General features: G+C 33.4%; 1 protein-coding gene across 1 annotated transcript; it reads left to right on the forward strand.

The window, feature by feature from the left end:
- Positions 1-4,874: 4,874 nt before the first annotated feature.
- On the forward strand, positions 4,875-16,205 carry LOC137406053 (arylsulfatase B-like). The gene is made up of 13 exons (XM_068092575.1): positions 4,875-5,056; positions 6,474-6,585; positions 7,155-7,206; positions 7,695-7,798; positions 8,543-8,643; positions 8,959-9,029; positions 9,779-9,883; positions 10,496-10,574; positions 10,964-11,061; positions 12,068-12,317; positions 13,248-13,407; positions 15,267-15,442; positions 15,778-16,205. The coding sequence occupies exons 1-13, from the start codon at positions 4,891-4,893 to the stop codon at positions 16,011-16,013; spliced, it is 1,710 nt and encodes a 569-aa protein (XP_067948676.1). The 5' UTR covers positions 4,875-4,890; the 3' UTR covers positions 16,014-16,205.
- The last annotated feature ends 537 nt before the right edge of the window (positions 16,206-16,742 follow it).

Raw genomic sequence — 16,742 nt, forward strand, 5'->3', positions numbered from 1 at the left:
CAGCATATATGTGAACATATGCCGCCGAGCCAAATGTTGCAAACGTTTTGCTGCGCAAGTTATTGCCAGTGTATTGCAATCGATACGAGAACCAGGCTTTAGCGAGCCTTAGCGAGTCTTAGGGAGCATTAGCGAGTCTTAGCGAGACTTAGCGAGTCTTAGCGAGCCTTAGCGAGCCTAGCGACTTCCCATCACAAAAACCAATAAATGCTTGGTCAGAACATACAAAGGCTGAGTTGAATCAAAATACCCTCAATATACATAAATTACAAGGTTGATTCTTGATGGAGTTCAAATTAAACAAAAATTGAAATTCACTTGAGAAAAATATTATTTACATGATCAGACGATTTAGCAGCTAGCTTTTCTTGGTTTAATTTGGGACATGGAAAATATAACCTTTCCTTCGAGTCTCCTAGACATAACAAGAGCCTCTCACCTTGACATTACCTCTCACCGTTTGGTCACAAACTGGGGTTACTTTATAAGGTGACCTGAATGACCAGCTTACATAATTTGGAATTTGTAACACAAATTATTTCTATTCTTCATCAAGTGCAAACTAATCTTCATTAAACATGATTACTTATATGCCCTTTGTGTGCTCAGACTCCTTGACTGACTCCGTAATCATTTGCCTGTCAAACATAATCGCTTTTAGCAAGTTTAGGTACAAGTTTAGATATAAATTTAGAAACACTCGCTGTGTTGTATGATGCGATGGACATAGCATAACTGCAGGATAAAGTTATGGTATGACTGTAGTAATATCTTACCTGCTGCGAAATTTTGTTGGGCCGATTCGTAAGCGGTTGGGCTTTAAATTACGCTGGAAGATTTATCTATCTTTACCGCATGTTGTTCTCAAAGATATGAATATTTTTAGCATGTTTGAAAAACTCGAGACAAGCTTGCGTCTGACACCAAATTCAGGAAAGGATTGAGAAAATTGCTTTGTTCACTTTCTCTGATCTCCAAATCGACATAGTTTAAAGTGTATTGAAATCAAAACTGAATGGGAAGCATGGTCACTGTTTAAGGCCAAATTAGTTAATAATTCTGGTTACACTCTAGCTATGGTGAAGCCAATGGTTGTATGCTCCATAAGATTTTGGCAGTAGTTGCCATACTGTATTTACTGACAAAAGCCTTTTTAGAGGTACGAATGCCATATTACATCTGGTGGCAATCCTTTCTTTGTGAGAATCTAATCATAGTATCTAGTGACTATTAGCTACAGAATCTATGAAATGCTCTGAGCCACTGATTTATTCTAGAAGAAAGTCTCTCCAGCCAGTCACCAAGAAGAGAGTTGTCTTCTTGGCATGTAACCATTGTCCAATGATATTAAATATTTACTAACTGAAGAAGACAGATAGAAGAAAGGAAAGTCATTGAAAACTAACTGAACATTTAAATCTTTGGTAAAAATAGTCATTTCAATCGATATTTCATGAAAATTAAATTTTAATTAAATCAAAGTGTTATATTATTTTAAAGTTTAATTTAACGATATTTAGAAAACAAATTTATAACCAAAAACTTTAATAAGAGTCAAAAAATAGCTAGCCTAAGATCCAAAGAATAGGAGCAAGTGGGTACAACACTCTAACCTTACTAGATCAACCAAGATCATAGTCTAAAAAATATTTTTCTCTACATGCATATTTTCTACAGAAATATCAGCAGTCTCTACTATAATAATATCAGTGTCTTTTCATCTATATTTCGAAAGCCACAAATAAAGGCTAATATTGCATCATATAGAATTCTAACTCCTGGTACTCTGCCACTGCGCCGACCATTTACCTTTTAGTAATTTATGAATTACATGCACTGTGCACATACTTATTACATGCACTGTGCATATATTAGTCTCTGCGCGTAATCGCCACACTCACTAATCTTTCAAAACACACGAGAATGCCAGAGTTCTGGCCATCACAATGACTTTCCTTCACAGGTTATAAACACGGATAATAAATCAGCTCAATGTAAACTAATGGGATTTGACTGACCAATCATGTTGCTGACAGACACAAATCTTTAGTTTAAAAAAACAATCATTATATTATTTTTATCGACATTGAACCAGTTGAACCGCTGCAAATTTAAGCAATAAAACACTTTGATATCAATCTTAACTAATATGAGAGCCATCTCTATCTGTCTGTTTGTCTGTCCGTCAAGAGCAACGCTTAAAAGTCAAAACAAAAATACGCGTTGCACGGGAAATGATCTCAGATAACAGGCTTTGAAGCCAAGCGAGCAACGGCTGCACCAGTTGATCACTTTGCTACATCATGGAATAGTTGTGCACATAGTTATTACATCTGATGATCTTTCAAGGCACACTAGACTACCAGGGTACTAGTATTAATAATAACAACCATCTTACTACATCATGGAATAGTTGTGTACATAGTTATTACACATAATGATCTCTCACAGCACACTAGACTACCAGGGTACTAGTATTAATAATAACAACCATCTTGTTACATAGTGTAATAATTGTGTACATAGTTATTACACCTGATGATCTCTCACAGCACACTAGACTACCAGGGTACTAGTATTAATAATAACAACCAACTTGTTACATAGTGGAATAATTGTATACATAGTTATTACACATGATGATCTCTCACAGCACACTAGACTACCAGGGTATTAGTATTAATAATAACAACCATCTTGTTACATTGTGGAATAATTGTGTACATAGTTATTACGCCTGATGATCTTTCAAGGCACAATGTATGAGCATCAGTAACTTGAGCAATTTCTGTGTCACAGCTTAGTTTTTAATAAACTTGTTTCAAAGTACAATTTAACTCCGCGATCAACATTAGTTTGACTGAAAGTACAGTGTACTTTGTTTTATAGGTCACAATTTTTTCAGAAGCTCAAACTAATTTAGCCTATTATTAAAAACAACATACCAGACCTCTAATCAGACTGGCACTAGCCTGAGAATGAGCCATGGAATGTGTGCCACTGCTTTTCTGAGAATTTTGCCTGAGCACAGATTGCATAATCTTGGAATCACTGAGATAAGCAAATGAATATTTTAAAAGAATTCAACCAAAAGGTTAGGCCGTTTCTTAGAAATGCTGTGAGAGCAATCATTCGCATGCCTAAAATGGTTACCCGATAAACAGAATTTGTGCGTTCATGCATTTGAGCTCATTGCGTTCTATCTCACCAAGGATTCATGTTATTGCAGTAATTAGGCCAAGCTATTGTGTTTGACAATATCAGGTTTGCATAAAATAAACTCAAACCACTCAATTTACACTGTCACGGGCATCTTATCTTTACATTTTGTTAAACCGAATCTGTTGCGACTCAACCCACGCTTTCAGACGTCACACAAACAACTTTGTTGGCTTCCAGTCTTAATTCCAGTCTTAATTAATTCTCATCTTAATTAAACGAAAAATATAAAAAGTCTGAAAAAACCCTTTACAAAGCAAATAACCAGCTTGAAGATGACCTGCACAGAACTTTAATAGACTTAATTAGACAATATTGATATTATTCTATTATCGACAATTGTTTTCCATGTTTGAGTTGATCAACTGCTATATTGTTTAGGATGAAAACTGACCAAACGTTATCACGGTTAAAACGCTCAAATCAACTGAATGCGTTTTACGTTTCTTATTGAGTTAAAAGGAGTTTAGAGACATTTGAAAGCGAGTATGGCATCTATAGTTGCAACAAAACAGAATAGAGACGAATAACGCTGCAACTTAAAAACAATAGCCGATATCAACTGTTGCAATGATAGCAACTAATGATGCCTTTTCGCACGTATTTTTCTTCTGAACTTTTTAAAAGTGATCAAGCTTTATTGATTTTAATCTTGATGCATTTTGGCAGACAGATTACCTGAAACATGAAAAACAATCACACGATAATAGAAATATTTTCTGATTAAATCTACTAAAATTTTAAGTAGGTTCATCTCTAAAAACAATCCTCTTGCTATGAACTTACTTTCTCAATGCTGTTGTATACTCATTATTTCTGATCTACTGACAGGCAACAGTACTCTATACTCCGCGCTCAGCACTTAGCAAAGAATCTGATTGTATCTGACCCTGAGTAAGATACACCAATAATTGATATGAATCTGCCTTATTGCAATCTCTTTGTTTCCTGTTTTTATTAAAAGCCATAATTTCAAATCTTAATTTTTTCTTAAAGTTGAATTTAAAAAAAATGGTCATCAGTAAATGTGACTTGGCACTAACATTTGTACTTAACAGAGTAACACAACTTCCAATAAAATAACTTGTAGAAATGCAGGGATCGTTAAGGTTTATTTAAATTTACTATTGGGAAAAAGCTTTTAAATAAGCAAAAGCAAGTGATTGTATAAGATCGATTCTCTTTGTATGGGGGCCTTTTATGAACGGCAATCCTTTTTCATTTGCTGCAAATTATAATAATGAGATTAAAAAATAATTAACAAACAAATTTGAAAATCTCAGTAACTTCTGTGTGAATTCTGAAATGCCGAAGAAAACCTTCTGCACAGGAGTTTTATCTGAGTGTTGTTTGAGACCAACAAATTATAATCAATTTCTGAGTTACTTTTTGCTGTGATCTGCTTTTTGCTGTATCCCAAGCCTCTATTTACACGCCCTCAAAACACTCGTATTAGATGACGCTACACAAAGTGAATGGAGTAAAGACAAGCAAAGAAACGGAGAACAAAAGAGCCTCACACAGGTTTTGCCTCTCTGACTGTTCTCCTTGAACCCTCGGAATGATAACGTATATAATTGCTATACATAACAATGGTTGTTATCCAAATTAGGGAGTGGCACTGTTATAAAAAGGAATGCAAAGTTGCATCTAACCAGTTGAGCTGTCAAGATGAGGGCTTGGAGAGCGCTTCTTCTTCTGTCCATCGCCTTTAGTGTCAGCGGTAAAAAAAAGATAGACTGTAGGACCAAATTAGTAAATGGCGTTTACGACAAAACTCGAGACGAGGGTAATAACAAGAAGCCAAATATTGTGTACATCATGGCTGATGACTTGGGTAAGTAATGATTTACCTAGAGATTGGAAGTCAGCTATAGCTTCTGCTGTTTGTTTCACTAAATATACAAATGAATATGTTAAAATTAATTACAGAGCATGCTGCTTATCAGCATAAGTAAGATTTCATTATGCCTTTAAAGGTAGGTTTGAGCAAAGTTTGTATAAATTGCTGACAAACTCTAAAAGGAGATTGAAATTTAAAAACATTTATTGACAATTTTGGGATGAGTGGTTTGGTATATGTCTGTCATGAGTGACAATGTTTGAAACTGCATTCATTTACACATATGGTGACTTGGGACAAACCTTTCAGGTTGGCCTTAGTATTATGAGGGTGTTGTTCAGAAATTGGGATTGATGTTGAAGTCTTTGGATAGATATGATGTTAAAAACTCGATAAATTTTACATTTTAAGTTAAAAGCCAGAGCTGTTAATCGTTTATGTCAATCCAAGTGTACTAATTTACACTTGCTTAACGCTGACAGAAAATGTAGATTATATATTATATATTCATAGTTTTTCTTTTTATGGATGTGATAATTGATTAAGAAGGTTTGTTACTTTTGCGTTTTAAATTTTTTTATAACGGAACATAAATGGTTAATTTTGCTACCATTTTAAACATTTTAAAAATAACAAAACAGTAAAAGTTCATGTTGAGGTTTAATAACTAGTAAAAGCTTTTGTTGCGCACAAAAAGGAAAAAATACTTTAAAGGTGTTTAGCGTTGCATAGCAAGAATTATTTTCAACAAATGTATTAGTAAAATATAGAGCTTAAAAACCTTGTTTTATTTATTAAAATTAGTGCTATTATTATTGCTATTATTGTTATTATTATTATTATTATTATTATTATTATGGGAGGTTTTTATCACAGCCTTTAAGGTTGGTTGCAAATGAACTCGGGCCCTACTGAAGGCCAAAAGGTTGTCACTGCCTTCTACTGTAGAGTCTTTCCCAAAATTATTATTATCATTATTATTACTATTATGTTTTCATTAGTTTTTATATGCTGTGCAGAAACTGAGTACTTTAGAAATGCCTTACAGGTTGTATCTTTTAGCAGTTGTCTAACCTTTTTCACACTGACCTGATAAACCTCAAATAGCGCTACATATGTTGCTATATAGTACTTAAAGATTTGACAATCAATAGTTAACCGTTGGCGCAGACCTATTCATAAAACATTAAAATTTTTTAGGTTTTATGAAACAATGCTGTTTTATTATATTATTGTTTCTCATATTGTAAATCTACTAGCAGTCATTTCTATTATGCTGTCTAATCGTAACAAGCCTCATATTTTAACATTTGAAGATAATTACGGTATGATGATTTGTGAAGAAATGGAATGCAGAAAGCATCGAAAAGTTTTTAAAGTGATAATAATTGGTATGTCATTGTCGTTGCAGGATGGAATGATGTTGGCTATGTTAACTCCAAGGTTCACACGCCAAACATAAATCGGCTGAAGAGAGATGGTATTGAGCTCACCAACTCTTATATGCAACCTTCATGCAGCGCGTGAGTCTCATAGTTTTGCTACTTTGAATATAATTTTTTAAGATTTAAATTAAATTTAACTCCAAATTATGTTTTAAAACTGAATTTAAATATAAAATCACAGTAAACATTTAATTTAATTTGTATTTTAACTTTAAGCAATCAACTAAGATTTGTCATAGTGTAGACAACTCCAAGTTGATTCAAAGTTTATCTTCACGGTACTGTTAACTTGTTGCGTTTTAAATCAGTCTAATAAATTATCTTTAGTGTTTTAATTTTTAGAAAAAAATAACCATGTAATCATGTAGAGTGATCATTCTTAAAAGAAGATGCACTAAAATATAGTTAGGCTACCATTTTCAATAGAATTTTGAGTAGCATAAATTGAACTATATTATAATAACAAGAAATATTGGTAGATAATTACAGTACAGAATGATTCTAAAACCTCACAGCATAGTTGTATTAAGTAAAATCTATACTCCAGAGTGCATGGCAGGCGCTGACGCAAAAATCTTGAAATAAACATTTTTTATTTAGGAAGTTTTGTTACCTGTTTAGAAAACATATTTTTTAATGTTTCTTAGGTCGAGGTCTGCATTTATGACCGGAAAGTATCCTTCTAACAATGGACTGCAGGTAAATAAAATTTTATATTTATACAATATATTTCTATTAATTGATATGCTCGAATGTTTTTGAATGTTCTTACTTTCCTGCATTCAAGCTATTGCTGTCTATAACTATTTGCTTGTAAAACACATACATGTAGTTAGGAATTCTTAAAAAAAAATCAACTCTAACAAGCAGGTGCACTTCTTCCAAGTGCTACTTCACAATTTTCCAGCAACTGCTCAGCAGCAAAATCAGATTACAAATTAAAATAAAAAAAAATTGAGTTTGCTTTATTTGGCCATGTGAACTTCCATTTAGACTCAAGGTCTGTGAACTGTTTGGCTGGGTTGGTAACTTGGGCTATACCAAGCATTGAAATAATATCATCTGCCTCTTCTATCTCACAGACTACATATGCAGATGCCAAAAGGCGTTGCTTATGCTGGCAGTGTTGAAAGGGAGCTATGAATCTTCATTTTGAAATTTTTGTTACATTTTTTGATATTTATTAGCTCCTTGTCGTGATCGAAGAGAGCCAGACTTGTCTTCCCCTTGAACACAAAATCATACACACATACATGAAGGAGGCGGGTTATGTAACTAAACAGGTTGGAAAGTAAGTATTTGACATTTCAGTACAAAATAGAAGAATGAAATACATAGGAGAGCAATCTAATAGCGAGTCATATGTTTGAATGCTTTGTTTACGGTTTTAAAATCTCTGCATGAGTTTTATTCTTGCCGCAAATCTTTTTAGTAGGGTTAGTTAATTATTTTTAAATTTAAATGTTACTTAATTAATAATCATGAATTAATTATGAATTAATCAATAGTTATTATATATGTTATTTAATTAATAATTATTAATTAACACAACTACTTAATATTCACAGCATTTGCACGCAATAAATACTTAATTTTAGCTAAAACCGAGTCTTTGCTTCAACAAAATTTTTTTCTACGCAACAAGTGAGAGCTGCAATGCAAAAAAACAAAACTTCAAGTTTGGCCATAACCTGATAGCCTCTAACAAAACTTTTTTAATTTAGCGAGTATATTTTTGCTTGAACCAACTGAGACATTTGGAAACAGATTATGGAAACATAACTCCTATTTTTCATCTTTTGAAATGCTGTCAAGTATTGGAACAATATACATACAAACTCACAATTGACAATATTTTTTGTGTTATTGAAGTTTTGTGTAGCTGATTGTTGTCTAGCTGACCATTACTTTTTTAACTTTTCTAAAATAATGGCTACGATTGAAAAGTCAAGAAAAAATTTGTCTTTTTGAGTTTATCAGAGGTTGATTTCCTGATTGTGTAGTTGTAAATGTCAACATCATCATACTCTTGTAGATGGCATCTGGGATACTGTGATGAGGCATGTTTACCTGAGAACAGAAATGTTTCTGAGTTTAGAGGAGTCAATACAGGAGCAGTAGATTACTTTAACTGGAGTAGGTGCCTACTGATGTTGTTATTCGGAATTATCCTCTCCTAATTTGTGAAGAGTAAATTACTTCAACTGTAGTAGGTGATTATGATGCAGTTGCCATCTGGAGTAATCTTCTCCTTAATTCAAGAGCAGTAAACTACTTCAACTGGAGTTGGTGCTTACTGATGTAATTGTTTGTAGTTATCCTCTCTTTGATTCATTAGCAGTAGACTACTTAAACTGGAGTAAGCCTTTACTGATGCTGTTAGAGCTACTAATTAGGGTTATCTTCTCATTCAATTGTTTAAGAATTAAATTCATGCGTTCAATATTGTAGCTGACCATGGTGTCATGCAGAGGAGAGTTAATGGAGCTCCAAGTATTGCAAACATTGGAACTCATCTTTCAGTAAGCTTTTATTGTAATAGAACTTGTGACTGTCTGGAATTCTAAGAAAAGCAAAAATCTTGAGGTAGCATTGAACTCGAGACTAAAAGCTTGCAGGCATAAAAACAGAAACAATTAAAACTAAAAAGATGGAGGGGGAGAAAAACCCACTCGCTAATTATCTCTAGATGTTTTGGCTTGTTTTGATTGGCCAATCACATTCATTGTAATTTGAACTTTCTTTTCAGTATTTTAGCTTTCACTATAAACTTGCTTCAATTTTCTTACATTATTTTAGCACAAAAATGTTAGGCAATGTTTTAGAGCATTTTAATCATAAGCCATTTTTAATGAGAAATTCCAACATCATTCAAATAACCAAAACTGATTTTTTTATAAAATACAAGTGCGGATTTAAATTATTTATACTAATAATTAAATCTTTAGCAAGAAGCAATTGTGTTTTCACTTTATAACAGCAGCTCAAAACTTGCCTAATTGTGTTCCTGACCCTTTCTTATTGTTTTACATGCAACTGGAAAGTTAACCGTGTACCTGAGCTTAAATACAGTTAAAGCTTTTGCATAGCTAACGCTATTAATACAATTAAGCTTTATCTTAGCTGTTATTAATACAGTTAAAGCCTTTGTATAGCTGCTATTAATACAGTTGAAAGCTTTCTATAGCTGCTACTAATACAGTTAAAGCCTTTCCATAGCTGCTATTAATACAGTTAAAGCCTTTGTTTAGCTGCTTTTTATTTAATGTAGCGGCAAGATGCTAGAGATGTTAGAGAAGTCATCATGAACCACAAAGGCAGCCCCGACCCACTATTTTTGTGGATATCTACGACAACTCCTCATGACCCATTATTGGTGAGCCTAACCAACCAATGCTATTGTATTTTTAATAAAACAACTCTACCAATGCTTTTTACAGAATCCGCGGAGCAAGGCTGGGCAATATTTCATGTGCTTACGAATTTATAGCTAGAAATATTTTAATTGAACATTAACTTTATTCAAATCATAGCATTTTTTAAATAGAGTTTTTAAATGGAGTTTTTAAATAGTTTTAAATAGTTGGTTACTGTGAAATGTCAACCAAACTTATTTCTGCTTCAGCAATATTTCATGTCAAAATAATTGCTGTATCAGTAATTTCTAAAGTCTGGAAAACTTTAGCTGATATAAATGATACCTCTATAATTGTATGATACCTCTATGGTACCAGGACACTCTGAGTAATATAAAGGTTTGTTAAATACCAAAAACATGCAAAGGTTTATGACCCTTTTTGTTATTCCAGCATCCGTTCACATTTGTCAGCTGCAACATCTGTAAACTTTAAAAAACTAAAGCGTTGCTTATTGTTCCACGAGTAACTTTGGCTTTCAATATTATTAAAGCAACATGACAAGTTATACTTTCTGATTATTTTGGTTATTTATATATAATATTAAGACTATTATCATAATGCTTCTGCAGAACACTGATCAGATGTTTGCTGTCCATGACTTCCTTGATGAAGATGATTTTCATCAAAGTCAGCGAAGGAAGTATTTGGGTAAGTTAAAAAGATTTATTTCAGCAAAAATGTGGATTTATTAAAATATTTGTTAAAATGTTCTTTTTTGTCATTGTTTTGGATATTTATATTATGAATAAAGTTTAATGAGCTATTTTTACACATGATATCTCAAAAGATGTTTTAGTTTTACACTGATGTTTGTCTGTGGTCTTACGTGTTGGGAAACATTAGCAGTGTTATAATAATGTCGTCTCAAATGTACTTAACATGAAACAGAACACAATAAGAATCAAATCGTTAAAACTAGTAGTGGAGAAAAACAGTGCACACAATTTGTTGATTATTTAGAACTAGCAAGAGCTTACCATCCGATTTTATGTGTAAAATTTGCTAATTGCATGACACGAGATATTTCTTATACTCAGGACTCGTCAATGCATTTGACAAAATTCTTGGTGTAATGAGACGAGCTTTGAAGGACGCTGAACTGGACAATAATACTGTAATCCTGTTTACTTCTGATGTAAGTATGGTACCCTTACAAGCAGACTTAACGTTTTGAACCATGCTATGCTCTGAGCGAGAGCCAAGTAAACTCTGAGAACGTAAGCTGGTGTTTTAGTTCAATCAGCTTCAACTTTTCCACATTCAGGTTGAGCGCGAGTCAACCATTTTAAGTTTGTTATTATGCTGAAATCGTTGTTTTACAAAACTTGAAAAAAGTGTGAGGCTTTAAAAATCTTAATAATACATTGAAATTATTTAAAAAACATACATTGAGGCTATATTGTTTTCGGAAGCTCTTTATTTTGCACATCAAGTAATCAACTTGAAATGTGTTTGTTAGAGTTGATTTTTCTAGACCATTATGAGTTCTACTGCTTCATTTTCATTTTGACAACAAAATGAATCTAAAATAAATACATGACTTTTTATCAATTTATCAAGAGAAATTTTTGAGTTGCCATTAAAACTATTTTTAACAACGATTGAAGCAAAAGATTAAGAAAATATAGAAACAAACTGTACACTCTTGCGCAATTCAAATAGCTTGTTAAAATATGTTTATCTTGTGCAATGACCATCAACATAGAGTTCAGCATTTATACTAATAGGCCCCCTACATACACGAGGCTAAAATCTTTGCAGTAGCCGAATGTTCAATATTAATATACATGTATATGTTATTTCTTTTACCATATGCGTAGAATAAATAATAATATGAGCCTGAATCAATTATTTGCATTATTTCCAAATTTGCATGGTTGTTAATAAATAATGGAAAAATAATATTTTTTCAGTAATTTTTATCATATTATTATTTTGATAGTAATGTTGCTAAGAATATATGTCGTCGAGTGATTTTGACGACTTTGATAATTTTGAAACATTGACATAGAGAATTATCTACAAATGAACAGAAAACTTCTCATCAATGAAATACAATCACAAGCTTTTTTCAGTTTCCGTTATGCGTGTTTCTTGAAGCAATATATTATAATTTATCTTTGCTTTGTTTTGTTTTCTAGAATGGAGGGGCCAACCAGGCATCACAGTTTGGTTCACATGAAGCTTATGCAAATAACTACCCACTCCGAAACGGAAAGGGATCCTATGTTGAGGGTGGAACCCATGTACGAACCATTTACTTTGATCCGCGACTCCATGAGAAAACCAGGGGAACCGAGCGAGACTTCTTGGTGCATGTCACTGACTGGCTGCCTACATTTGTTCAGCTTTCAAAACCCGGAGACAAAACTCGCAACTTTAAGGTTCCTGGTAAGCGTAGTTTCTGTTTGCACTTGTAGAAATAAAAGCAGTCTATCTTTGAGATATTTGTTTAACAAGCTGCATTGAAAGGCTTTTCTTTAGAAAGTGTGGATGCTCGATAAAGCATTCCACTTTCAAATAAATGGCTTTGCAATGAGATGCCGAGTTTCTCAGCAGATAGCATGTAAATTAGTGTCATAATTAGCATGCTGATAGGCTATTAAACTGCTTTGATGTATGCTCTCAAGCTAACTTCTGCTAACTGACCCGACTGTGTTGACTGGTAGTTGATGTGTTGGATGGTAGTTGAAGTGTTGGATGGTAGTTGATGTGTTGGCTGGTAGCTGATGTGTTGGATGGTAGTTGATGTGTTGGATGGTAGCTGATGGGTTGGATGGTAGTTGATGTGTTGGATGGTAGTTGATGTGTTGGATGGTAGTTGATGTGTTGGATGGTAGTTGATGTGTTGGATGGTAGTTGATGTGTTGGATGGTAGTTGATGTGTTGGATGGTAGTTGATGTGTTGGATGGTAGCTGATGTGTCGGCTGGTACACGTAGTCGATGCGTTGGTTGGTAGCTGATGCGTTGGATGGTAGCTTGTGATGGTTTGGAGCTGAAGTGCAAGCTAATGCTTTGGTAGATTACCAGAAAATAGGGTTAGCTGTTATAGATCACCATTAATCTGGAGTAAAAGCACTTCTACTGCCTCATGGTTATACTTGCGACTTGAGTCAATCTGATAATCGTGTTCACTTTTTATGGATTCAAAACATGTTTGTCAACTTTGACACTTGAGATTATTCTCTATAACTTTAAAACTCTCATAGCTTTCAAGTTATAGAGAACTTTGTAGCCTTAAAGCTATAATTTTTTATGACTTCAAAGCTTGTCTTTAATGCTCTTTCCATTCAAATTTTGGTCAACTCTTTTCTTATTAGATGGCGATGGTGTGTCTCAGCTGGCCAATCTTGGCTCTAACTACCTTTGTCCACGAAAAAGGAAGTACAACTTAAGGAAAGAAATTCTAATAGCTCTGTCAGATGCTACCACAGATATCTTCAACCCTTCAGCATGTGCTACCGAGGATGGAGCTTACAGGTTAGTAACTGTGCTTTTCAAATTGATGTAAGAAGATTGCTTGCACTGGTGTGGATCTGATGCAAAACTAGCATCGGCAACAATATTTGCCATTTGAATAAAGCCATTAAATAGCAACTCTTTTGGTGAGTCAGTTTGAATTGCTCACTTGGTTTTACCAACTTAAAATTATTCCAATAAACTGGGCATTTCTGAATGTCGGCTAAACGTATTTAATTAACTTCTTTGTCTCTCCTTGCTGCATTATTCACTGCAAACTCCACAATAAAAATCCATACTTAAAGTTAGTTGACATAACATTTGTGGATAAAACATGTACCGCCACCTTCAGTCTCTCCATGTGCGAGTATATAGTTTTAGTATTACTAATACCAGCCTTTTTAAAGCTCCTAATAAAATATGGCTGTTCGGTTTTGATTCAATAAGCTTAAATCCAAGTACAAAAATAGCTTACTTTATCCGCCTCTTATTTGTCCTGATGCATTTGAACATTTTTATGAAAACCATTGGTGCAATTGGTTGACGACAAAAATATGCAAAATCATCTATTTTCAGGTAAATAGAAACACATTAACCCAAGAATGGAAAAGGCATTATAGAATACAAATTATTATCGGAAGTTCTTAAAAAATCTGAGAACGATTGTAATATGACCGTAAAATGTAAAAACCATTTGTACAGATGCAATGAACACACTCATATACATAGCCTTAGGGACAAGCCATATTCATATAAAATAACTAACTGTACTACCCGCCGTTGACCGGGTAATAAAAAAGTTTTTGCACAAAAAATTTGTTTGCATTTTACATATAAAATTTGCCATTCTAATTTTCAAACTATACACATAATGAGAAAAGTGTTTTTTGTAGTTGAAATAAATTAAGAAAACAATAAAGGTTTTTGAAGTTTATCAACTTCAAACTCAGCTTCAAATTCAACTTTGTAACTTACAAACTTCATATCATGAGGAAAATCTTTTGTGCAGGTCAGATAAATTAGAAAACAAAAAAACATCTGTGAAAAGGTTTAAATGTGAAATAATCAGCAAGTAATATCTAACTTAAGTCTGTTTTGCTACGATTACAAAAAAAGCTGACTTGGAAATGATACAATTGATACGAACTGAGAAAATAAAATGAAAATTTTGAATATGTTGAATAGATAATAACAATTCGTGCATAGAAGTGTGCATGCATAAAGAAGTTACTGTTCTGGCATAAGCTATCTATCACAACTTTAAATACGACGATACTGCTACCTCTCGACATTAGTACAAATGTAAAAATGGGATATCGGACTGTCTTGGGAAGACAAAAATGGGAGTCGTAATGTAGAGGTTATTCCGACTCACCGTATTGACCTTTACCGCAATTTAGCAATTGAACCGTACAAAAAACCAGAATAGAAGGTCACGAAAACGCGAAAAGCATCGCGTTTCATAAAGTTAATAGAGTTTTAATTAATACATCATTTTGTGTGTGAAAATGGCAAAGGATGTTCACATTATGTAGTAAAAGCAAGGTATGGGAAGAGCTCTCGTGCTCTCAGAGACAAGGAATTGGATAACACACCGCAGTTGCAATTTTTTGTGTGTTCAATTCCAGCGAAATGCAAAACTTTAATTCCTAAATTTTAATATCTATAGCTGAACATATCGAAAGACAGACAACAAACTTTGAGAAACATTTGTAAATTCAAAAAAAATATAAATTATATTATACATAATAATCTATATATTATAACTTATTATAATGATAGTAATATATCTTATGTATACTATTATATATACATTATATCTTTATATTTGATTATATATTATTTCAGTATTCATAGTACGTAATAATGATTTTGTACAGATTCAAGGACTGGAAACTAGTTTATGGTGAGCAGTACTACCTAGTTGATCCAGACACTCTTGACACTGAGTGGCCAAAACCAGAAGAATGGCCAGACCTTCCTGACATTACAGGAGACAATTGTCACAAGGAAGTGAATGGCACAAGAATAGTCAGATGTCTTTTTAATCTAGCTGGTGAGGAACCTTTCATTCCTGTTTGCTCATACATAAGACACGACTTGCTAACAGTCAGTTCTTAATCTGTTTTCAGTTAAATTAATCCTTGATGCAAGAACTTGGTTAGCCGGCGTAAAGTCACTAATGATTTTTAGCAAAAAGATAAGTTTTGTACTTGAGCAAATAAAACCATTTAATCAAAGAACTTGTAATTTAAAAAAGCTAAGTTGAAGTTAGTTATAGTATGAAAACCATTTGGTTGTTAGTGTGCAAATTCAATTTTCAAGAAGTAAAATATGTTTTATCAGAATGTTTAAAAATAAGAACACTTGATTCTTTTATTTTACATTTAGACGATCCGAGCGAAGTGAGGAACCTGTATGATTCACATCGACCTATTGCTGACCAACTTCTTAAAAAGCTTGTAGCAGCAAAGCGGAATGCTGTTAAAAATGTGTTCCAAGTTGGACTTGGGGCAAATGACGTCACTACCCAAAGTTTTGAAGGCTATCTCATACCGAGGCATGACTACTGTAAGCCGACATCGGACTACTTTGCTCTTGAGCCTATCGACCCTACGTGCTATTAAACACGTTGACATATCAGACATCTGACAATTCTATGTTTCCTTTCATAAAGACTTGTGTTAGTTTATAATATTTGCTTAGAATTGCATTCTTTGATTTTATGTTCACATCTTTTCGTATTACTTTTTGCTAACATATTCAAAGAAACTACTTATCTCTTTGGCAGAAAAATAAACATGCGATGATTAGCTGGTTATACATTATTATATTATAAAGATTTAACTAAAGTCTGGAAAGCAGAGGAAAGTCCGTAATGCATATGTAAGGAAATTTGAATTTAAATTCGCAAGCACCAATACTAGCAAAAACTTGATCTTTCTTACAAAAAAATCGATTAGTTTTGTGTTTAGGCAACATATCTATTATTGACTAGCTTTATGATGAGCTCCTTAACTACATGTTATTATTGACACACTTTGAGATAACAGCAAAAAAATAAAAAATAGGAAAAACCAAAAATTAAAGTCAGCATTGAAAGACAAAGTTTAAGTTAATGATTCACAAATATATAATAGATATAAATATATATATATGGTGTATGGTGTGGTGTATGGTGTAGTGTGTGTGTGCGTGTGTGCGTGTGTGCGTGTGTGCGCGTGTGTGCGCGTGTGTGCGCGTGTGTGCTTGGGTGTGCGCGTGTGTGTGTGTGCGTGTGTGTATCAGAAACTCAACATTCAATATAACATTGGAAAATATTAGCTCAAGCACCACCATATACAAACGAAACAAAA

The sequence above is a fragment of the Watersipora subatra genome, chromosome 10 (assembly GCF_963576615.1).
Source record: "Watersipora subatra chromosome 10, tzWatSuba1.1, whole genome shotgun sequence".
Taxonomy (NCBI): domain Eukaryota; kingdom Metazoa; phylum Bryozoa; class Gymnolaemata; order Cheilostomatida; family Watersiporidae; genus Watersipora; species Watersipora subatra.